Genomic DNA, 14,285 nt, shown 5'->3' with positions numbered 1-14,285 from the left:
AGTTCTTCCAGCTACTGGATCATACCCCAAATGGCTGCCAATAAGGGTTGAACCAGATCAAAGCCAGGAGCTTTTTAGGGGACTCTCCAGGGCACTTGACCCATCCCTCTGCTTCTTTCCCAGACACTTATGAGCTGGGAGACAGATCAGAAGAGGAGCCCCTGGAATCTGAATCAGTTACCATAGGGGATGTGGGCATCACAGGACAAGTTTTACCTGCTATACCACAATGCCAGCACAGAGAAGTATTATTTTTAGTATCGATAGCCCAAAATGCCCTCCAAAGTTGTTAACATATAGATAAGAAGGCTGTACAAATATTTGTTGATTAACCTAATCTCTACAAGGTTAAAAAGCAAAATTAACTTACAAAAAGTAACTATTGACTCACTAACAATAAAAAACATTAGCCAACTTCTACCACAGGATCAAAGCAGTTTATACTGTAAACATTTTAAAACTTCTGCTGTTGAAAAACTTAAACAATTATTATATATATATTCATTATACTCATTTTAGATTTATCATTATTTTATAAAACTTGAATAACACTAAATTTATCTTATAAATTCTGTAATGCATGAGGGGAGGGCACAGGGAGGGATTGGGGGAATCCCAGAACCTATGAAACTGTGTCACATAATGCAACGTAATTAATAAAAATAAATAAATTTTGTAATGGTAAAGACACACATCCACATACCTTCTAAGTAAATAGTTTTACCATAAATGTTCCCTTGACATTTTACATAGAAAAGATTTTCAAACTGCTTTTTGCTAGGGCTGGTATAAACTAAGACTCAAGGGCACAAAATCTACTTAAAACTTAAAAAGTGAGCACAATAACAAGGCCTTTATTTTAACATGATTTTCAAAACCCCCGTAGTTGACTCATTAGGAAAAAGATTAAAGACGAAAATCTTTTTTTTTATTAAAATTATAAAAGTGCTAAATTCCTGAGTTTCTATAAACTTTTTGGGATGTATTTATCTAATTTGAAAGGTAAAGTTATTTTTCACCCTCTGGCTTACTTCCCAAATGGCTGCAATGGCCAGGACCAAAGCTCCAGGCCAAAGTCAGGAGCTTCCTCTGGGTACCCACCAGCCCACTGCCTTAAGCAATCCTCCCCTGGTTTCCCAGCTGCATTAGCAGGGAGCTAGATTGAAGTGGATCAATTGGACCTGAATCGGTTACAGACAACATCACAACCCACTATGTCACAAATGGGGACCCAATGATTTTTTTTCTTTGGTAGACTTTGCTACCAGCATTCCTTAAATCATGAATATACATGGCAATAGAATTACTTAGAGTTCTTTACTTCAAGTCCATTTCATTGTTTTTATGCCTGGAATACTTAATGCCTATTTCCTGTGCTTGTTACTTTCTAGTCTTTAAACAGAGGTCTTAAAAATCATTGGATTCATCAGGCTCAAATATATTATTCTCCTTTGCCCTTCACAAGTAATGTTATTTTTCTTGAGAAAGTAATCCTGCTAGACAGAACGTTAAATGTGGATGTCAGTGAGCCTAACTCTAATAAAGTATTCATGCATGTGATGCCCTTGCCAAAGTTGCTACTTTATAGGAATCTCCATGAAATGTAGCATCAAGATACAAAGATTATGGTAAAATAGATTGTTAAAATGTAACTAAAAAAACCACAAGCAGTAAGTCAGCAGAGGAAAAATCAGAGCTGCACCTTCATTTAAAAAGGTAGTAAGATGGGGAAGATGGGGCATGTGCTATGACTCAGTAAGTTAAGCCTCCATCTGCAGTGCCAGCACCCCATATATACATGGGTAGAAGATCCAGCTGCTCCACTTTCCATTTTGGAATCAGCTCCCTGCTAATATGCCCGGGAAAGCAAGACAATGGCCCAAAGTCCCTGGGCCCCTACATGTACATGGGAGACCTAGAGGAAGCTCCTGGCTCTCAGTGCTGGACTGGCACAGGCCTGGCAGTTGTGAGTTGTGGCCACATGGGGAATAAACCAGTGGGTCAAGGATCTCTCCCTTTCTGTAATTCTGCTTTTCAAAGAAATAAAATGAATCTTAAGAAACAAAACACTAGTAAGGAAAAATAAGCACAAGGCAAATTTCACTTTTCATCCCACTGAAAGGGAAAAAATATATAAGCATCTTTTCAAAAACCAATACTGCAGTCTTCACTCTTAACCTTCATAACTGTATCTTAATTCACTTGTACAGTAACCTAGCATATACTCTGAAGATTAAAAACAGAAATCAATACACATAACTGAAGTTTAATCTAGTTTATATCAGATAGATTCTGTTTATGAAGAGTAATATGAATACCAACATAGAATAGTTATGGAAAAATGGAACTAAAGTTTTGCTTATTCAGACACACACAAAACAATAAGGAATAAGGTTAAACAATCAGTGGTTTTCAATACACATTTTCCATATGGGCATTTGAAGATTTTTTGTATACTCATCACTTAGCAGCAATAATTACCCAAACCAATACTCATATCCAACACCCTGAGTTGTCTCCACTAAACTATCTTCAAGGAAACCTCAGAAACCTTGAAACTTTACAAGATATTCCCAAACTACAAGGTTAGAGAGAGAAAATCTTCCTATGTGCTCCAAACTTCCCTCTAGTCTACTCTAATGATATAATGTCTAAAATAGCCATTTTTAAAAGTAAACGACTGAAATTTTTATAGATTTCACAGAATTCATTGACCAATTCAAAGTACAAACATTTTCTTCAGAGTCAAAATAAAATTACTTAAATTTACATAGAAAACTTATTTTCTTTCCAAACATTGTCTGTATAATTCTTACCATCTTCATTTAAAAACAATTTGTTGAATCTTAATCCACTTGGCTCTTTCCCGACATATCGATGTACATATTCAGTTCCAAGGTCATTGACAGCGATGGCATATTTTAAAGGTTTAACACAAGATTGCAGACAAAAGGGAACTTTGGTATCACCGATAGAATGCCTATTTAAAAGCAGATTTAAAAACTAATTAACAGTAACAGAAAAAAACATAAATATATCACTTGTTAATCTTCAAAGATGTTAGTTGCAATTTACAAAGATTTCCCCATAATTGAGGCTCAAATGTTTACTTTAAAATTAAATAAACACAAATGTTTACAAGACACGTATCACAAAAGAAAAAAGCTTGAAAGCACTCAGGTAATACAGTGATGATTCTAAATTACATGATCGTTACTGCGGACCAGTATTGTGTTGCAGCAGGTTAAGCCACCAGATGGGACATTGGCATCCCACATGGGAGTATCAGATCGAATCTCAGCTGCTCCACTTTCAAACCAGCTGCATGCCAACATGCCTGAGAAAGTAGTGGATGACAGCCCAAATACTTGGGATCCTGTCAGCCATAAGATCTGGATAGAATTCCTGTCTTTAGCCTGGTCCAGCCCTGGCTGCTCTATTGCTTTAGGAAGGGAACCAGCAGAGGAAAAATCTCAATCTCTTCCTCTGTGTCACCATGCATTTTAAGTGATACATCTTTTTTTAAATAATATTTAAAACACTAAGAAAAGCACCCAAGAATTAAGTGACATGCCTGGCATGGTAACCTAGTGGCTAAATCCTTGCCCTGCATGCACCAGGATCCCACATAAGTGCTGGTTTGTGTCCTAGCTGCTCCACTTCCCATCGAGCTCTCTGCTTGTGGTATGGGAAAGCAGCAGAGGATGGCACAAAGCCTTGGGACCCTGAACCCATGTGGGAGACCTGGAAGAAGCTCCTGGTTTCTGGCTTCATATGAACTTAGCTCTGACCATTGTGGCCATTTGTGAAGTGAAGCCGAGGATAGAAGAGCTTTCTCTCCTCTCTGTAACTCTGCCTTTGCAATAAAGATAAATGCATCTTTAAAAAAAAAAAAAGATTTAAGGGATAGCATTAAAGTCAAATATAAAAGTTATGGGAGTTCTCAAAGGCACTGGAAAAGAAGCCAAGTTCAAAGATGTAAGTAGTAAATAATAATTGAGAACTTCCATAACATGGAGAAAGAATTGGCCAATAAAACACAGGAGAGGCACAGAACTCCGAACAGTCAACCAAAAGCAATCCTCATCAGCACACAACATAATCAATCTCAGTTCAGCTGAACATAAGGATATTTAAATATGTACATGAGAAAAGTCAATTAACTTATACAGAAAACCAGTCAGGTTCATAGCTGACCTCTTAGAGGAAAACCTATGGGCCAGAAGAAAATGGAGTGACATATTTCAGATCCTGAAAGGAAAAATTGTCAGCCCAGAAAAGCTTTCCTTTGTCTTTGGAAATGAAATAAAAATACTTCCACAACAAAAGCTGAAAGACTTCACCTCTACCAGACCTGCCCTACAAATGTTACTTAAAATGTACTACAGAGAACAGCCAACTACCAAATCCAAAGATAAACATGGAGAACATTAAAAAAAAAAAGACCACAAAACCCATAAATTAAACATGAGTACCCACTGCTAAAATATCAGGACCAAATCACTACCTGTCAACATTAACCCCGAATATAAAAGGTTAAACTCATCAAACATATATTACCAACTAGATTAAATAAAAACAAAACAAAAGAAATAGGACCCATGTATTATCTACAGGAGATCCACCTCACCAACAAAGACACTCATAAACTGAAAGTGAAAACTTGGAAAAGGATATTCCAGGCTGATGGACAGGAAAAAATGGGCTGGTGTAGGAATTCTTATATAGATTCTGATGTGAAAAGCATTAAAATAGATGAAGAACATCATGTAATGATCAAGAGATTCCATTTAGCAAGTAGAAATCACAATAATATATGTATACACACCAAATGCCAGGGCACTTAGCTACATGAAACAAACACTAACACATTTAAAGGGAGAAACAGGCTCCAACACAATATCGGGGGACTTTACTTCTCTAACCTCAACGGACAGATCAAGAAGACAAACTCGGCAAGTAAGCCACAGAGCTCAACTCAAATAGGCAAACAGACCTAGTTGATATCTACAGAGCCTTTCATCCTACAGACACAGTATACAAACTTAATGAACTTACAGTCTTAACAAATTTATGGGAAAAATTAACATCTGATATAATTCATCAAGATGCACATTCATTTATAGTTTATCTTATTTTAGTTGCATTTGAATTTTAAAAGAAACAAAACCCAAAAAAGTGGTTATGTCTCAGTCCAGTTTCAAAGTAATGGGAAAAGAATACTGTTTTCTTTCTATTACAGCATAATTTTTCTAACCAAGCCAAATTATAACATGATACATCTCCGATTCCTAACAACCAAAATGATGTGTCTAGCCAAAACATTCCGTAATTTTACTACTTTTTCCAAGGACTTCTTCTCATTCTCTTGTTTCAAAATCAAGTCCTTCTCTTTGAAGTGCTGCCATCACTATCATTTTTATACTTCTGCAAGTTTCTCACTTACCAGCAGCTACACTTCAGAAGTGAACATTTCCGACAGACAGTGCCCATTGGCTTCAGGTAGCCCTGCCTGTTTTGTAGTTAGCTTTTCACTTTGCATATAACTGGTGGACAATGAAGTATGCTATACTTCACTCTTAACTCTCACCTAATTTTATCAGGAAGTTGAAGGAACACAGTCATAAGGTGAGTAACCAATGACAAGCTGAGAAATCGGAGGTCGATTCATTAGACACTAGTCATCTTTTAACAACTCTACCTTGCCTAGGCCAATCTGTACATGCAAACTATAACTACATTTATATATACAAAACACATAGTAAAACACTGATTTACCATTTTAACCTTTTAAAAACTGCATTGAAATAGTAAATTCTTTACCTCTCTAAAATTCCATCTTCTATGAATAATTTCTTATAGTAGTCTTCTTCACATTAAACACATGCAAAATTTTAGGGTTAGAATTGATCTTCATAAATTTGAAATAAACTTACCTCTGTCCATCTACTGTACAGACAGACACACCCCACAAATCAGGACTGAACTTGGCCAGCTGAGGAATATAATCTGCAACCTATCCAAAATATTAGAAAGAAATTCACAAATATAGGCAAAAATATGTTATCTCCTACCAAAAATATTGTTATCTCCATTTGCCTTCGATTCACTCGTATTTTATACAACCCAGCAGTTTTGCAGTCTTTCATTAACAATGTTTGAAAAAATAACAGGGCTGGTGTCGTGGACTGGCTAATTCTCCACCTTCAAGCACTGGCATCCCATATAGGCACTTGTTTTTGTCTTGGCGGCTCCACTTTCCATTCAGCTCTATGTTTATGGCCTTGGGAAAGCAGCAGTGGAAGGCTCAAAGTCTTGGGACCAGGTACCCATGTGGAGACCCAGAAGAAGCTGCTGCCTTCAGATCAGTTCAGCTCTGGTCATTGCGGCCATTTGGGGAGTGAACATGCAGAAGAAATATCTCCCCTCCTGTCTCTCCTCCTCTCTAACTCTGCTTTTCCAATAAAAACAAATAAATCTTTATTAAAAATTTGGCAAGTCGGTCCCAGTGTGGTAGCCTAGCAGCTGAAATCCTAGCCTTGAACGAGCCAGGATCCCATATGGGTGCCAGTTCTAATCCTGCAGCCCCACTTCCCATCCAGCTCCCTGCTTGTTGCCTGGGAAAGCAGCGGAGGACGGCCCAAAGCCTTGGGACCCTGCACCCGCGTGGGAGACTCAGAAGAGCTCCTGGCTCTTGGCTTAGGATCAGCACAGCCACAGCTGTTGCAGCCACTTGGGGAGTGAATCACTAGACAGAACATCTTTCTCTCTGTCTCTCCTCCTCTCTGACTTGGCAATAAAATAAATAAATCTTTAACAAAATTTTACAAGCCATCTTGATCATCTGAAAATCAAAGATTTTCAAATCAGATGCTCTTTTCATAAGAAATATTTGAAATAATTAAGGGTACTAAATCTAGCAGATTAAGCTTCCTATTTAATAAAACAGAATACTAAACAACATACACTCTGTGCCTCAAGTTGATCTGTTTATTATGTGACTGGGTTAGGAAATAATGAACATCAAAAACATTACCTTTCCTCCTGACTGTTTTTTAGCACTTTCATATAACTCATCGATGTGTGAGGTAAAAGACATAAAGTCAGGAATGACAAACTTTCTTCTAAAAGCTTGTGTCAACAAAACAATGTTGCTTTGAACACATCTGTGAAATGTGAAAAAAATTAAGAAACTCAGTGCTTTCAAACATTAGTACTTGGCAGTAACACTCCTCATTACAGTATTAGGCTCGTATTAGGAAAAGAGAATTTAATCATTTTAGACAATTACATAAATTACATTTCCTATTATTTCCTTTCTTTCCCGCAGTCTTTCGTGTAGTTGATTCTACGCTGTTGAAGAAGTTAGAATTAGTTGTGCCTAAAAACTAGATCAAAGATTAAAATGGAGCATTCCACTAGGTTAAAATATTCAAAAAACATCTAAAATAATTTCCTACCCTATCGGCAGTGAAACATTCAGCATCTTTCGCTCACTCTTTCAAATAAATATTTAAGTTTAAATAATTTAAAAATACATTCAGCATGACAAGATTTTTATGTCACAGTTAAGATTTCTGCTTACTAAACAAAGAAAATGGAAAAAAGATTGTTTTTTCTCAAGTAGCCTCAGAAATGCACTTCCTGGTTTCTTTATTAACACGTACATTGCAACATTTTTCCTGATTCACTTTTGTAAAACTTGTACTTCTAACTTAGAAAAATCAATTTTAGCCATATTACTCAAATGAATTTTAAAATATTTATAAAATTATGCCAATTTTGTATTATTTAAAATACCAAAATACTAAAATTTTCTTTTTAGACATGTATTAAATTGCCAAATAAAAAATATTCCACTGCAAAAAACTATTTAGCGGCTGTTGTTTTGGCATAACAATTTAAGCCTCTGTCTGCAGTGCCGTTATCACATATGGGCACTGGTTGAAAGACCCAGCTGCTCCACTTTCAATTTAACTTTCTTCTAAGGCACCTGGGATAACAGAAGAAGATGGCACAAATCTTTGGGCCCTTGCTCCCATGTGGGTGTCTTGGAAGAAGCTCTTGGCTCCTGGATCTGCCCAGCTCTGGCCATTTAGGGAATGAACCAGTGGGTGGCAGTTCTGTCTTTCCTCTCTAATCTGTCTTCTAAATTAATCTTAGAACACAAGGAAATGAAAAACAAAAACCGTAACTTTTTAAAAGAAATGATAAACTATTTTGAACAAAGTTGAATATTGATTCAAATAGCATAGTTTATCTGCTCCCACCTACAGTTATTTGGTTAAATTTAATACACATACATTAAAAATAAAATCCTAACAAATTATTAATACCGGGGCTAGCATTGTGTCAGAAAAAGTTACGTTTCCACCTGCAATGCCAGCCAGCACCTCATATTGTCACCATTTGGATCCAGAGTCCCAGCAGCTCCATTTCTGATCTAGCTCCCTGGTGATGTACCTGGGAAAGCATGGAAAGATGGCCCACGTGCCTGAGCCTCTGCTCCCATTAAAGCTCCTGGCTCCTGGTTTTGGCTTGGTCCAGTCCTAACCTGGACAGCCATTTGAGAAGAGAACCAGCATATAGAAGGGCTCTCAGAGTATCTCTAACTCTGCCTTTCACATAATTTTTTTTAAAAAATAAGCAGTCAGTGTTTCAATGATAAGCCACTCCCCATTACAACGTAAAAAACTGCAGTCCCAAAAGACCACCAATGTGAGGCACAGTATCAACATCCTACTGCTAACAGAAAATGACTTCAATAAATTTTTTGTATTTTTATGTTGATGTAAAAGAAAACAAACTATGTTACCATATCTTTAGTACTTAATGTTTTGCATAGATCCTAAAATTCAATTTTCAAATATGAAGGCTGCAAAGGATTTATACCAAAGAACACTTTTCTCAGTGGACAAAAATTAAGCTAATTCCTGTTCTGAAATTTATACCTACATACACATATCAAATTAACTCTACCTCTTTGTTTTTCAAGAAGCAATAAATAATACAAGAACTTCCAATTAATTTATATTATCTATCAATATTCAACAATTCAACATTTAATAGTTTTAAAAATGGATATATACAGTCATCAAAATTGTGCAGTCAGACTTTGGATGGCTTTTGCTTTAGTGGCTATAATTAGCAAATGTGCACTGGTAAACTACAAGTGAAAAAGGCAACCTCATCACTTACTACCAAAGGGAATGCTCCTCAGTACTAAGTCTTTGACGTGCTTTAATACATATATCACAAGTCTAACTAAAAAACTAGACACCATATAAAGTGAACTCTGAAGAAGAGGCACTTATGATTTTCAGCAAGTCACACCTTTGCTGGTTCAGTTTTCTTAGGTGTAACTGAAATAACCACGTCCTGTCCTTCGTTAAGTATTATGACAACTATCAATGTCTTGCAAAATATCTTGTTAATTTTTCATCAGTAAAATAACACGTGAAATGTTTTAGGAAAATTAAACAATAATGCAAATACAGACTGCTCACTGTCTCAAAAAACACAAATGCTAAAAAAATTTTGATTATACATATAATAAAAACATTCTAACACATATAAGACTAAAAAATATATGAAAGAATTTTTCAACACAATTTTTACTATTAGTTTTATGATTAGCATTAAAATGATTGATTATATAGATGCATATAGGCAGTCTCCAACTTTCAAACACCTTAGTCTACCAAGAATACATAGAACTCATTTTTCCCATGTTAAAACAAAGAAGTCACACATATTAGTTGCTTCTCAGGTTATACAAAGGCTAAACCATTAACCCACAACATCCTTTTGGGTAAAATAATGTTGACATCAACTAAACCCTACCCTCTTTATAAATATGTCTTGGGGAGAAAATGAATATTCCATGTTTTAATAATTCCTTCCCCACTGCAGGAAGGTGACATAATTTATCTCTGGCAAAGTAAATTCTTACATTTGAGAACATAAAAGAAACTTCCCTGGCAGAAGTTACTATGCTTCAGCCTGCTAATATATACCAGTAACCACTTGTCAAGTTGAGAACTGCCTGTATTACAATCATATGGGTCCCACTGCCCTGACACACACACAAAATTGGCTTTGTGCTTAAAATCATGGTAATTATTATCTTCATATAATTACAGGTAGAAAAGTTTATGATTGTGGTTCCTTGCCTTCATAATCAGAGTAAATTTCTTTTAATTTGATAATTAATATAACACAGCAAACATGCTTAAAAACTCCAGACATGTTAAACAACATAAAAATTGTGTAAAATTTTGCTTCTTAAAATTTCAAAGCCAGTCCCCCACACCTGTAACCACTTACCTACCTACCATTTAACAACTTCATTCACAGATAAATCTGTGATATTTAGGTAAATCTAAATATCTCCATAGAAGTCACAATAGTCAGAATTTTCAGCATAAACAGTTCATCAACATTTTAAAAATAATTCCTACTGCAAAGCTGCAGGTAACTCCACAAGTGAGTTACTTTCCTCCATTAAAAAAAAAAAAACCCAAACAACAACAACAACAAAACAGATTCTGGAGATTCTGGAGATTTAAAATTCTTAACAAGGACCTAACATCTGCAGTTCATAGTCAGCTAAATAGAACCAAGAATCTCTTGGTAAAAAAGTTCAAAACTCAGAACTCTCTGGAATGCTTCATGGGATACCAGAAAAACTTCACAGATTCTGTTAAATACTTAGATCTTCAGATGACTTAGTATTCTAGGACATTCTATGGAGATATTTAGAACCATTCTATCCAGAAGAAAAGTAAAGCAAAGGTAAATGCATGTATACCAGTAAAGTAGATGCAGAAACTCTGGGTCCATCTCAACCTAGGCCTATAGTCTTTTAAAAAATGTCTTATAGTGATATTTCAGTTTTATACTTGTTTCCACTTAAATAATAAAATGCTTCTTTTAACTCTGAGATCCATTACAAACTGTTCAATAAACTGTCAAGTAAACACAGCAACAACTAGTGAGAAAAAAACTCTAACATATGCAAACGTAGGAACAAAAATATCCTCATTCGAGCAAATCAAGGCTTTAATGTCCAAAGCTCTCTTTAGTTCTTAACTGTGTTCAGGGAAATGAAATAGTCAAAAACCTTATGTATTAATATTTTTGAAGAGAGGAGAGAAAAGATATTGCAGATATGTAAATCTAGCGAAGAGAGCTGTCTGAAGTGCTCTCTCTTTTTGATGTCATCTAAATCACCTTATGAAAAAGAACTAGAGAACCTGCTGAGAGAGCCTGTAGAACATGACAAACTGGAAATCAGTAAGCCATGACAGGCTAAGGAGGTGCTCAAACTGAACACAATCTCCAAAGTAAACCGGAACTATCAAAAACTATCCTCAGAACAGACTTAAAGACGGCACACTCTTAACTCAGTGTAGTAGAATCATTTTCAGACAAATGTTTGTAAATCTCTCGCTCTCTTTCTTTTTCCAGGAAGCACTGGCTTTCAAAGACGCAATTATGTTTTAAAAGCAAAATCATCATATAACATAGCATATCACCATTAAAGGTTTGGCAAAAATTTTTACTTTTTAAAAAGATCTTTGTCTAGCATGACACCATCTGATGTTGTTTGAAGAGTTAATCTTAACATATCCATACACTCTTTCAACCTGGGATCAGACGTTCGCAATCCTGTAGATTTGAGTGCCTGTTTTTAAAAAAATAAGAGTTTGTAAATATATAGTGCAAATAATGTATATGCTTATTCCAACTACAAGTTTTCATTCCTGTATACAAAAATATCTACCCAAGACTTCAGTATGTCTACGGCATTTTAGTGTCACTATTAGCCACTTTCTGGACAAGTTTCTCATTGTTCCTTTTTTTTCTTTCATTGATTACCTTGAAACGGGCATGATAAAAATTCAAAAACATAATAAAGCAAATGGTGTCAGAATCTACATGTGACATGAACTTTTAACACTACATTTCAACAATACTGAATTATTCATTTAGTGTTACTGATTATTTTTAAATGCTACAGTAGAAAGAAATAAAAACTTACTGTAATGAATTTATGAACAGGTATTTTCTCTTGTCCTTCTGCAATTGTATAGAACAGCAAATCTTCCAAACTAGGTAGCAGACCCTGTTTTACTTTACTAAAGAGGGAGAAAAAAATACAAAATTAATCCTTTTCTGAACATTCTGATGAGTTTAAACTCATTCGTGTTACCACCTTGCCATCTGTTACATCTCCTACTCAACCCAATACTAATTATAGAGCTTAGGAAAGAGTCAATACTTCAGCTGATTTTGTTTAATATGATGACTAAAGTGCTATTTAAGTAGTTAAAAAGTGATTGTAAAATCTAGGAGAAACCACAACTAACCACTGGGCTGCAATGAAGGTCAAATGTACAAGTTGTTGAATTCTGGCTATGGTATAGTACTAGCCGTGTAACCTTGGGTGAAGTAACTAACCTCCGTGTAATTCAGTTTCCTTATCTGAGTAAGGACAATTGTGTCTATCTCACAGGGTTACTTTGAGATCAGTTGATTCAATACATTCACTTCTTTAAAAACTGCCAAAGACTGTTCAAACAAATTTTAATTATTTCTAGTATGATCCAGGTTTACATGTACAAATTACATTTCATAAATCCTAAATGCTTACTATTTTACATGTACTATTAAATGTACTGTAATAAAAAATCTTGGTAAACTAAACCGATATAAGAAGGTGCTATAACCAAACTTTTTAAAGCAGGAATTTTCTCTTATCCATTGAAAAGCTTTCAATTAAATAAACTGTTATGAATCTTTTCTTTGCTTTGAAACTGAAAAGAACTCATTTCATTATTCTGAAGATCAACAACTGCCCTAAGTGCTACTGCTAGGTAACACACCTGAGGGAGACCAATCTACCATGGTGCGAGAAAACGGTGGTGGGAAACATACACATAAAAACATGTATATGTAATCGGATAAACACATGTGTGTAACAAATACTTAGTAAAAGTCTCAGCCTGTATTTCAGTAAACCGAAACAGAAAAAGAGAGGAAGAGGGAGTATTTGTTTTCTTAAGTTAGTTTTAAAGTTGATTAGATGATCCTTGACTAATCACAAAAGCTTTAAAAAATACACACACATACTCTCTCTCTTCTTTAAAATAAGAAAAGTAAATGGGCTAGAATCACTTGATCGGGTCCCAGCTGCTGTATGTACTATGCAGCATCTGGCTAAAGTGCCTGGGCAAGCACAGGAAGACAACCCAAAAGCCCATATCCACCTGAGAAACCTAACCGCTCCGCTTCCACCTACCCTAGCCTCAGAAGTTAAAGCCACCTGAGGAACAAAAGAGCAGATCTCTCTCCTGCCAACTTTGCTTTTCAAATTGGAAAGGTTACGCAGCATAAATGTGTATAAAGTTATACTTCTATGCTGCTGAGTTTTTCTAGATGTTTAAATATTTCCTGAATTATCCAATGTATGAGACCACAAGTATTTAACTATTTCCTAATACAATTACATCCCAAGTTAGTGATCTATCCCAGGGCAGTAGCCTAGTGGCTAAAGTCCTTTCCTTGCATCTGCCGGGGTCTTATATGGCTGCCATGTTTGTATCCCAACTGCTACAGTTCCTTTCCAGCTTCCAGCTTGTGGCCTAGGAAAGCAGTAGAGGATGGCCCCAAGCCTTGGAATCCTGTAACCACGTGGGAGACCTTGCTTCAGATCAGCTATCTCTGGCAATGGTGGCCATTTGGGGAGTAACCAGCAGACAGAAGTGTTTCTCCTCCTCTCTATAAATCTGACATTCCAATAAAAATGAATCTTAAAAAAAATAAAGGGGGACCCGCGACGTGGCCGAACAGCTAGAGTCCTCGCCTTGAACGAGCCAGGATCCCATATGGGCACCAGTTCTAATCCCCTCTGCTCCACTTCCCATCCAGCTCCCTGCTTGTGGCCTGGAAAAGCAGTCGAGGACGGCCCAAAGCCTTGGGACCCTGCACCCGTGTGGGAGACCTGGAGGAGGTTCCTGGCTCCTGGCTTCAGATCGGCGCAGCACCGGCCATTGCACTCATGAGGGGAGTGAATCATCGGACAAAAGATTTTCCTCTCTGTCTCTCCTCCTCTCTGTATATCTTTGTAGTGAAAATAAATTAATCTTTAAAAAAAAAAAAGACAAATAGAATTGGCTTACAAACCATGTACATTTATACATACACATAAATATTTCTAAAAAATATTGACATTAATATCCGTTATATTCAGTTTTTGAAACTGTTACAATCTTTAGTTCTAA

The 14,285-nt window shown here is 36.1% G+C and overlaps 1 protein-coding gene across 5 annotated transcripts in view; it reads right to left on the bottom strand.

Moving 5' to 3' along the window:
- Nucleotides 1–14,285, bottom strand: part of GLS (glutaminase) — a 77,389-nt gene that overhangs the window by 49,959 nt on the left and 13,145 nt on the right. For 4 of the 5 annotated variants that reach the window (XM_040971881.1, XM_040971882.1, XM_040971883.1 and 1 more), the window contains exons 2-6: nt 12,044–12,140; nt 11,565–11,686; nt 7,037–7,166; nt 5,937–6,016; nt 2,817–2,980 (exon numbers count right to left, since the gene is read on the bottom strand). In XM_040971881.1, coding sequence (XP_040827815.1) covers nt 2,817–2,980; nt 5,937–6,016; nt 7,037–7,166; nt 11,565–11,686; nt 12,044–12,140 — 593 coding nt within the window. Of the gene's footprint in view, nt 1–2,816; nt 2,981–5,936; nt 6,017–7,036; nt 7,167–10,810; nt 11,527–11,564; nt 11,687–12,043; nt 12,141–14,285 lie in introns of those variants that run through there. The other variant, XM_040971886.1, reaches the window with a different exon arrangement.

Source organism: Ochotona curzoniae, unplaced genomic scaffold (assembly GCF_017591425.1).
Source record: "Ochotona curzoniae isolate NIBS_2020 unplaced genomic scaffold, NIBS_Ocur_1.0 contig_2210, whole genome shotgun sequence".
NCBI classification, from domain to species: Eukaryota; Metazoa; Chordata; class Mammalia; order Lagomorpha; family Ochotonidae; genus Ochotona; species Ochotona curzoniae.
The sequence above is the reverse complement of the archived record's forward strand: the minus strand, read 5'-3'. Positions and strand labels throughout refer to the sequence as shown.